General features: G+C 33.9%; 1 protein-coding gene across 5 annotated transcripts in view; it reads left to right on the forward strand.

Moving 5' to 3' along the window:
- LOC145675856 (uncharacterized) overlaps positions 1 to 11,487 on the forward strand; it is a 545,559-nt gene that overhangs the window by 521,424 nt on the left and 12,648 nt on the right. For all 5 annotated transcript variants that reach the window (XM_081746626.1, XM_081746622.1, XM_081746624.1 and 2 more), the window contains one exon: positions 6,940 to 7,128. In XM_081746626.1, coding sequence (XP_081602752.1) covers positions 6,940 to 7,128 — 189 coding nt within the window. The remainder of the gene's footprint in view (positions 1 to 6,939; positions 7,129 to 11,487) is intronic.

Here is an 11,487-nt window from a genome sequence, read left to right on the forward strand (position 1 = left end):
GAACATCTTTAGCGTTGTACAAATTACACTGTGTAGGTGACTAAAGTTGTAGGCTTACACTGTACTTAAGTGCACTGCGATACAACGTGTAACTTTTCCCCCCCCTTTTTATGCGGTGCTGGGCGTTTTAAGTTATTCCAAGCTAACCTGTAATTTCTTTTTAAAAATTAAAAAAAAAAACGAGGTCACAATACTTTGACATTATTTATTTATTTTAAGTCTTGGACACTATACGCTCCAGATCATAAATTTGGTTTTCGTTTTATAATCATTTTGAATCTAGTTAAAATTGCTCGATTTTTACTTTAAATGATTCGAGACCGTTCTTAACTTCATTAGAAAACTGTCTACTTTTCAGTTTTTACTTAAAGTTAAATGAAAGTATGTGACGTAGATGATTTTTTTTTTAATTGCACACAACCAGTAATTGCACCACGCTGGCTGTTCTATACACACTAGGATAATACCTTATTGAAACATATGTCACTGTTGCTTGTGCTCGTTCTTGAATTAGTTAAATGTATTTGTGGATTTATTAACCGGAAGCCGCGATCCGCATCTCATTAACAATTCGTTGTGAATGGCTTCATAATGTAATTGGCACCCATTGTCACTAAACAACTTTTTAGCTTACTGTTCCAAATAGAACTGCGTGAACCTCCCAAAGTGTAAATACACAAATGTTCTGTGTACATTTATGCTGTTCTTGAAGTGAGGAACAGTTCAGTGAGGGAACTACCTGTAATAGAAACAAAGATACTTTTGTTCCGGCTTCACTTCAGACTATGACGTTGGCAAGGTTTTTGGTGGAGTGTAAGTTAAAAAATTTAAGTTGAAATATTGAGACTCGCAACAAGTGCATGCTGAGAAAAGTAGTATTAGCCTCTCAAAATCGCTGAACTTTTCTTTTTATACATCAAATTGCATTAAAAATGTATGTAATTCACAATTTGTACACGAGTTACGAAAACACAATGAATGAAATATCGTTTTCAGGATATAATGTTTTGTCATTTAGTATACAAATATTTGAGAAGTGACAATTTCATCTCAGAATTCTCAATTAAGAAATGTTTCGCTATATTACTAATTTTGATAATAGGTTGGTTATCGTTTTGCTATTAAAATGAAAATATTTTGAGTATAAGCTATCTAAGTTGATACATATTCTAGACTTCACATTGTTTCAAATACTTTCATTAAGAATAGCACTTTTAAATTTACTTAATTTTTCCGACCTATACTAAGCCTTCTCCCTGAGTATTGTCGTGATTAAAGCTAACTAACTATTAAGTAACTCGATGGTCTATGGACCATGCGTTCGGAGGTTCAATACCGCTTTCACGAGTCGAAATTAATCCTTAAAACCCTTCAGATTAGCCAATTTTCAGTCGCAAATCTCTAAAGAAGTATAACTACATTACACTGTAGTAGAGCCACCTCCTGGCTATATGATTTGCGTACGCGTCTTTGGCGCGGCAGACTTGAGTTCGATTTCCAGTGGGAGTTCATGTGGTTCGGATCCCATGTTAAGCTGTAGGTCCACATCTGCTATAGGCTCACTGCTGAGAAGAGTGTTAAACTCGAATGAATCAACCAACAAAAATGTTTTTCTTTCCACGTATGCCTAGCTATATTATTTCATATTGAAACAACGTTAGAAGGCATTACTTTTTTTTTTTTTTTTTTTTTGTATTTAATACGAAACGAAGAAAGAACAAGAGAGAAAGTATCCCGTTTGTGTTTAGTTGATCCAAGCGACAGAGGAACAATGTTATTTAGTAGTTGGAACAACAGATTATGGGAAAGAAACCAACATAACCATGACTTTTAGGTGGAGTTTATTTCCATTAATTTGATGCCGAAGATTAAAGTCTCACTAACTTGCTTAAGTTATTGACATGCTCAAAATTAAGTGATTTCGCTGGAATTTTATTCTCCGACCTTTCAGTCCAAGAATCCTATAAATTCAACGAAAAGGCTCGATTGGCACTCCGGTCGATCCAACGTTGCCAAAGGTACTTTGATAAACGGGTTACAAGCACGGCGCCAGTTTAAAAACAGGCGAAAATGCAACGGGAGGTGTGGTGTCTTTGACAGAGCATAAGAAGATAAGATTGAGCCGAGGAGTAGTGTGGGGGCAGGTATAGTATTGTGATGAATGAGACATGGCAAGCTAGCGCGAGATGTGAGCTCTTATTTTTACTGCTAGCTGGTCGAGAGCAAGCGTGTTCTTCCTTAGTGTTCGTTAAGTTTATCCGGCGATCCCTGCGTTTGGAAATGAAGAGGAGTGCTCCTGCCAAGTCGAACTATAGCCGTTCCGCATTCCTATATCATTCCACAACTTTCTGAGATCTTGCGCAGTTTTCATTTTACAAGTAACGCAGCAAATTCCATTTTTTATATAAAAAATGTTATTTCATGTATTAACAAATGATTGTGTTCACTTAAGAGTAACAGAAAGAAAAGTACAAGCAGTAAAAATAACGCAATCGATTTTATTTCCCATTCTAATTTTATTCTCACATTTATTATTATTATTATTATTATTATTATTATTATTATTATTATTATTATTATTATTATTATTATTATTATTATTATTATTATTATTATTATTATTATTATTACATGTGAGTATAATGAGAGATTCTCTGCCTCAAAATATGAGAATCTCGATTAGGGTGACCAGATTCTGGCAAGCGAAAAGTAGGACACAAATACAATATAGTATATGGTAGTTTACTGCGTCGGCAATACGCATGTCCTTATTTCATTTAACTTTAACCTTAATCGAATCGTTCATTTTTGTTAAAAAGAAAAGTATTGAACAAAAGTATTGAAGGAATTAAACACAACTCCAAATGCTTTGATAAGTGAAAAAGTGGTTAATTTTTATGAACGTACAATGAAACTTCGTATAGGGCTAAATATTTTTTAAAAATTGATTTTCGGAGCGTGGGATTATTTTAAGGAATGAGAGTAAATTTAGGCTGGCACGAGGGAACTTCTATGTAACTTGGTTAGTATCACTGTCGTAACTTGAAGTAGAAATATTTCCTATCTTACAGTATCTTAACAAACCCTCTCCAGTCAAAACAATGGTTTGTTGATTGTTATCCTTTCCTAATCTCTTGAGGAGTGTTGCAAAACACAGCGGTTCATCATTCAGGAAAATAGTAGATGTGATTCAAAATTTTGTGAATAAAGAATGAAACATTAAAATAAGTTACTATAAATAAGTTACTGTAGGTAGGCAAATAAGTTACTGTAACTCAGGACATTTCGCGGGCCATTTTTAAAAAGAAGGACATTTCACGATTTTCTAGGCGTCTTCGCAACACGTAGGACAGCTGTTCAGAAAACAGTACTGTACTGCGAAAATCAGTACGTCTGGTAACACTAATCTCGGTAGTTGTCTGTATTAGGCCTTGATGACTCCATCTGATCTGATCGATATCTGATACGTGAATATTTTCAGAAACTCATAATTCTTTTCAGAAACCTTTTCACCATTTCGAATCAGACTTGAGTTGCCATATTACCCGATTTTAGCGGGTACCACCCGATTTTTAGGTCCTATATTCGTCCCTCGCTTAATTATTTCGTAATCAGTAGAGACCGGATGTTAGGCAAAATGCCTATTCTTTAATATTAAAGATATGATCAAAAATAACGTTTTAAAGTTTATATGGAGGATTATAGTTTCGATTTAAGCTAATTTTATTTTGCCTATTTTGCCTATTTCGACCTTTACTGCCTAAATAATTGCTTTAGTGCCTAATGTTGCCTATTCTATGCATTTTCTTCAAATTAAGCCTTCATTGGGAAAAATGTAATTTATATAACATAAATAATACACACACACACATATATATATATATATATATATATATATATATATATATATATATATATATATATTAAGTGCAAACACAAGCACGTGGTACGTTGCAATATATATACAGAGTGAACTTCAAAGATGTGCATATACTTCGGGAAGTGATTAGTTATATCAAAAGAAGACAAACAGTCCTCATGTATTTTGTCTAATTCCGTGTCATGTACAAGTGACAGAGTGTCAACTTGGAATCGAAAATCGAATCCTGATAATTGGAACGAAACCGAAAGATGTGCGCATACTTCGAGAGGTGATTCGTGACATGAAAAGAAGACAAAAAGTCCTCTTGAATGTCACGAATCACCTCCCGAAGTATGTGCACACCTTTATGTCTCGTTCCAATTGTCAGAATTTGATTTTGGATTCCAAGTTCGCCACCTTGTCACTCCTACACGACGTGGAATTCGACAACATGCAAAAGGACTTTTTGTCTTCTTTTGATGTCATGAATCACCTCTTGACGTATGTGCACATCTTTCAGGTTCTCCCAGTACATATGGAATGCATAACAAGCTTCGTTTTTATATATAAAAGAAGATATTAAGAAAAAAGTATGTTTCTATAGTCTTTGAACATTATCTATGACTTGAATCTATTTTTTAATTATATTGAGTATTTATCTTCATTATTTCGAGTTACATTTTAGTGCCTATTTTACTGCCTATTTTTTAAATTTTTAGTGCCTATTTGCCTGCCTATTTTCCAGGTTTTTAGTGCCTAAACATCCGGTCTCTAGTAATCAGGAAAACCCACCCGCTTTTTTGGATTGCAGATTTTATGCAATCGAGATTTTTTAAAGAAAGTTAAAGGGAGTGAAAAATGTGGCATAATCGTACCAATTTTGGTTCAACCCATGAATACTAATGCATGATCTCATGGGTTCGTATTTCTTTGATGACCATTCTGTCCAGTTCAGCTGAACAAGTCTATGTTTTTACCTAGTCTATATGTTCACCTAGTCTTTATATATTCAGAAATGATTGCAAATTGAATTACGGTATCCTCAGCATTTTGTTTAGATTAGACTCATTATTTGTACTTTTTTCTTTTAAGGTTGGTGTAAAGTTATATTGTTAAAGGTTCGGATATTCCTTTCAACAAACAAGCCATTTAAACAATGACGAAAATTCTAAATAAAAAATCGACACGGATTGTTGTCTTCGATAGGTTATGAAGTTTCTTCTCGAAATATTTGAAATCTCTAGGTTGAAATTTGTAAGAAAAATCGTGAATTTTCCTGAAAGGTAAAAAATACATGAGATATATACGAAGACTGTAGTGACATCTATCGGCAAAACTTGTCACTTTAAACTAACCTTAAAATGTTCATGCTGTATTTCATAAATTATGAAACCGTGGTAATTTTGTATGTTAGTACGATTTCAAGTAGCAATCTTTCAAAATGATTAGAGATTTTAGAAAAGATGGATCAAGATTCCTAAATATGTTTTACCTTTCTTATGATAAAAATTTAGAAATTATTTTGTGTTTCTTAGAGAGGAAACTGTATGAACAATATCTGCTATATATCGCTTTTTTTTTTTTTTTTTTTTTTGTTGGAAAACTTGCCTTACAGATATCCTTACAATTACAGATATCTTACTGTAATACTTACTTAATATTTATTTTAGAATTCGAAATTCATATTTGTTGAACTTAAAAAAAGCTTAAAAGTACATTGAAAGTGTCATTTGTGAAAGAAATCACAAAAAAAAAAAAAAAAAAAAAGTCCAAAGGATACCAGGTCAGCATTTGTAATGCAAAGTTCACATCAGTACTTACGGTTTAGAATCCCCCGCTTTTCTAATTTTAAATTACGACAACCCTAAATCAGACTAAAATACCATTAAATGCGACTTCCTTCAACCAGAATAAATTAAGTAAATATAAATAAATAAAACAATTACAAACTGACTTAAATAGCAATACTATCAACTTAGAATACCGAACAGATTCTTTATTTTAATGCGATCTTAAGTATTCCTTTACAAAGAAAAGCTTGTACAATAATATTTAAACACAATGTCCTTAAGGAAATTTATTGCACTGTATTTATTATTGTTACCCAGAAAATAAATTTTCTCAAATACCAAGTTGATTGATGTTTATATTAATATTTTGGGTATATTTATTGGTATATATTTAGTATATTTTTGGTGTATTTGGAGATTTAATTTGATTTTGATTTTAGCGTTCCTTTCAGGAGTGAGGCTATATGAAAGGTGGAACTACAGCTTAAAGTTGGTTCCGAACTACATAAGTTCTCGCCGGAAATTAAACCCAGGTATCCCACACCAAAGGCGCGTACGCTAACCGCTTAGCCACGAGAGACCTCATATTTGATAGGAGAAATTTCTGTTTAAAGTATGAGATTTCCATGATGTGTGTAACTTTCTGGAAACAATTAATGGAATCTATATTATTTTTTTAAATAGGAATTTTCGATTAAAGATAGAATATCATAATGCAAGTAACTTTCTGAAAAAATAAATAATAGGATCGGGATCTATATTATTTTATATAGGATATTTCGATGCAAGTTCTGAGAGTTTCATGATGGGAGTAAATCCCTCGAAAGAATTAATAGAATCTCTGTTATTTTGTATGGAAAATTTTGATCCAAGGTACAAGTTTACTATTTTATATGGGAAATTTCGACTTAAGACAGTTTATAATAAGAGTAACGTTCTGGAAAGAATTAATTGTGATCTGTAGTACTTTATATGGGCATTTTTGATTCAAGATACAGTATGTGATAATGTAAGTAACTTCCTGGGAAGAATTAATGGGATCTTCTGTATAAAAAATTTCGATTCATGTTCCGAGAGTTTCACGTTAGGAGTAGTTTTCTAGAACGAATTAATCTTGTAGGCAGAGGTAACACTATATTTACCATGATTGCAAAGATAAAAATAAATTGGTGGACTGGATTAATGCATAAACGATTATTCTCCAGTGTGTAATTCTTGAGTTTGCATAAATGTGTAGAAATATTTTAAATGTTTGTTATAATAATAATAATAATAATACATTTTCAGATGCTGCAGATGCAATCTACCATGGACCGGCTGAGCCATGAACTGGCAGCACAGCGGGACCGGCAGGTGCGCCTCCACTCCGTACAGACTGACATGGAACTTGACCTTCCACCAAACATCCCACTTCCAGATGGAGAAGAATTTCCATATGGCAGTGCTACCCGGCTTCAAATTCGGGACAGTGAGCAGGTAATAAATGCTATGCTGAACTATAAAATAAAGTACTTAAGATCGGTTGAATAAGTAAACTACAGCAATCAACCCTCTGCATCCTTAACTGATTATATCGAGGTATCTTGTGGTTTGAGAACATAGTGCCAACACACTGAAAAGTAATGGGAGAAGAGAGTGTGATTTGAGAATGTTCCGGAAACACGTTGCTTATAGGAAGTCAGGGAAATTGAGTAGTTTTATGTGATGCTTCTTAGTTTTGAAAGGATTTACGCGATCTCTGTCCCTGGATTATTTTCTGTGGTTTTATCTCAAGTCGTGAGAATAAGCCCACGAACAATTCGTGAACTGAAAGGACATATTGAATACACACATCAAATTTTCCGTGTAATATATGTGTGCTAAAATGGTGTAGAATGGGACTATCAGAGTCTATTCCACTCACCAAAGCAGAGCAGAACATTTGAACGACATTATGTTCTAAATATAATGCAATTAATTGCTTTCACAAAAATATAATAAAAATCATTCTCATTTGAGTTTTCGTCCTATCTTATTTTATAAAGTTTTGAAATTTTTATTAGTGAACACTTTAAAAAGATACCTCTTACAAATAAGTGAAATATGAAGGAAAAAAAGGTGACTAAATATGTGTTGTAGAGGTTGTGACAATGATATTACAGCTCTGTTTACCACACTCTTATATCTTGTGAGTGCATATGCCTCTTCGCCCCCAAATAACCAACGCACGTGCTTTCTCTGCTTGTGGTTCCGGATTCGATCCTCGATAGAGGTTCTTGACTCTGTTACAGCTGAGAGGGCCGCGGTGGCTCAGTGGTAGAGCGTTCACCTCTAGTGCTTGGGGTCCCGGGTTCGATCCCAGCCCCTGCCAAGTAAACTTTGTGGTGGACAAACACCGTGTGCGTGGGTTTCCTCGGGGTTCTCCCGTTTCCTCCCACTTTCTTCATTCCACCATTTCATTCATTACTCATCATCACCGTCTCCTTTAGCCTCACCGGCATAACCGTGAGACGTAAAACTCAAAGATTTCATTTCATTTCATTTTCTGTTACAGCTGAATAGTAGTCCACTTGAAAAAGTAGGTCCTAAAAAAAAGGTCATATTTTCAACCTTGGATCGTACTTTGAAAAGTAGCTTTCACTTCATACAACACGTTAGCCTCAGTACTGAAGAAGGAGGTGAGATTTCAGTTAATTAGTCTTTATGAATACGTGGATGGTGATTATGAGGATATCTGAACTAAACTGTGCAGGACTCCGTTCTTTCTCAACAGGGCTCTTCAGCTGATTTTTTTTTTTGGGGGGGGGGTGTTTTTTTAAAGTATTAACTACAAATTTAAGCGAATAAAAAAAAACTGCAGCATAAAACTTTATTATTTTGTAAAACAACTATTCTACTGTAAAAGATCTGTCACAAGTATAATCTTTTAGAATAAAAATAAGAGAAAAAGAAATCATTAGAAAAATCACAAAATCTGGTAAGTTAGATTCTTTGTGCGGGAGAAGGAGATAAACTTCATGAGAATTTCATGTGGACAAAGAATTTCTTTGAAGAATCAATAGAATGGGGCGGGCGTCGTTTTAATTCGAAGTCCAAGAGGACACGATAAAAGTTTGACTTAGCCGCTGTTGAATATTTAAAATCAAGCGAGTGAAAACCAGTTGAGATTACATGCTTCTGTTTGCAATCTGTCCAACACTAAAAACTCTTGTACTGCATTACTTCGAATTATCCAAACAGAGGTTCAAAATTTCGATTTGGCCACGGATATTTTTTTTTTTCAATGTTTTCAATATGGAATCAACTTTTTGTTCGAATTATTCAAGTTTGAATTAAGGAGAGTATTGTAGTCAGATTTACTGGAAGCTTTCCAAGGCATTTCGTTTATACAGAATCACAGAAAATATTGTCATTAATAAGCAGTAGCTTAGCAGAAAAAAGTTCTTTCTTATCCGTTTCATTGAAGCGGATAGTTTGAAGTTATAATCGATCAGTGATGCCCAGAAACGAGATTTTAGGGCACAACTTGGGCTCATAAGAATATAAGGGAGGACATAATTTTTCATTGAAAATGGTACAATCAGACTTGGGAATGGTAAATTTGGGAAGGGAGTATAGTAAATTTCGGGAGAGAAAGATAAGTGTGGAGAAAAATGGTAAATTTCAGGTTTGCGCCCAAGCCCTTAGGGAGATGGGCGTCCTTTGGTTACGATAATTTTATACGCAGATAACATTTGACAACATCCCTATACATCGTCCTATTGAAACAAAATCCTCATAACTTTGGAGCATTGAAAATCTATATAAATAAAAATGAAAGTGACTGTATTTGTGATTTAATAACTCTTGAACCACCGGAGGCGATGGCGATCTTGATCAAATTTTCAATATATATGAGAGTCGGACCTCGGTTATTATTATTATTATTATTATTATTATTATTATTATTATTATTATTATTATTATTATTATTATTATTATTATTATTATTATTATTATTTATTTTATTTATTCACTTTGACGGTGCAACTTAGGGGAGGGGAGGATATATATATAAATGTTCGAGATTGACCGAAGCTATAGTTTTCGGAGCCACTGAGATGAACAGTGACACTTCTGATGCCATTTAAATCCAAATTCAGCCCACAATAATAATTAATTTTTAAGACAAAAAAAAATACACATATATTAGTGAGCGCTTCGGTAATAGTAAAAAGTGACTGACTAACAGAACATATTACTAATTTTTGTTATTTCTATCCAGTGAAGCGAGTAGTTGATGCTAGCATCATATATGGTCAGTATACTATAGCTCTATAGGCATTTATAATTAACAATTTCAGTAGTTGAGAAAATCAGTTTATCGTGTCTGGCACAAAATTTAACGTTCTTTTGCAATGAGTGCAAACTACCTCTGAAAATTAGAGCTGTTCTTTTGTTATCTGTTTTTCGTGTCTTTGTAATATCTGTAAGTAGATCGGAGTTTTATTTATATAATAGATTAGCTTAGCAGACCATTTTAATTACTACTTGATCGATGTCTCTCATACTAGAAGACCATAGACTTCAGTTTTCGACTCATTGTGTGTCAGGTACTGGAGAGATGGTAATAATTTCTGTGAATAGGCAGCCAATGAAAGCTGTTATGGTTCATGTTGAACTTAGAGCTATCCACGAATACTTTCGGTTCGAGAATTGAGAGGGGTTGTTGAGTGACATTTGTAGGTAAACTCATTTAATCTTATACACAATTGCTAATAGTTTCAATAGGATATGTAATGAATAACTCAACTGTAAAACATATTACCTTGTATCTAGGAAGTTAATATTCTATGAGGCGGTTTGGATGATCGCTTCCATCTTTATCAATAACTTCTATTTGCTCTGCTAAAGTGGTAATATATGAGTATGCTCCTGCCTTCCTGTTGAACCATTCTAAGAGAAAAAGTAAATGAAATTTTCATTTCTTAAACTGTGTTGAACCTGGCTTCTTGAAAAAGTATGTTATAAAATTGATAGGCTTCAAGATACCTACCTCTGAATACTTGAGCTTGAAGATTTCCTTCTTTTTTCACGCATAATTTTGTAAGAATAAATATTTTTGACAAATTAGATTAGTAACATCTAAAATGTAGTGCATAATTATATGTCAAGTTAGTTTTGTGTTTAAAATCACTTATGGAGTGTATAAAACTTATTATAATGTAACATTTTGAATGCTTTACTCGGACACATATCTTCAGGGACAAATACAGATTTAAGTCATTTATTACAGTAAGCCCTGCACATGTTCAGTTGTATCAACATAGTGAGAATTATAAGAAAGATTGACAAGTTATATTAATACGAAGAGGAGTCCGAAAATAAGTTTCCCCAGGCGACTGTGGACAGAGGTGGAGATGCAAGACCACAAATAGCATGTGACATTAAAGATCAGACGTACCTTTATTTTTCCACATAAGTACCACATACATTGAGACATTTGTCATACCGGTCTATAAGCTTCAAAAATCCTTCCAGCAAAAATTCAGGGCTCTACACACGGAAGAAGCGTCGAACAGCTTCTGTTACTTCAGCATTGCTTCCAAAGCGCCTTTCGCCAAGAGTCTTCAGAGCCGGAAACAGATGGAAGTCACTGGGTGCGAGATCAGAACTGCCCCCCCCCCCCCCCATTGCTGTACGTTTTCTTGGGGAAAACGAAAGGGGAAACTTATTTTCGGACTCGCCTCGTAGTTGGTGGTAAATTACAATCCCAAGTAAAACTGAAAAAGCTACTATTATCTTTACATATATATCAATTTATATATCAATTATAAATCTGTGTTCATAAGTTTAGTGCACCAAACATCCCACTAG

The sequence above is a fragment of the Thermobia domestica genome, chromosome 18, assembly GCF_964235325.1.
Source record: "Thermobia domestica chromosome 18, izTheDome1.hap1.1, whole genome shotgun sequence".
NCBI classification, from domain to species: domain Eukaryota; kingdom Metazoa; phylum Arthropoda; class Insecta; order Zygentoma; family Lepismatidae; genus Thermobia; species Thermobia domestica.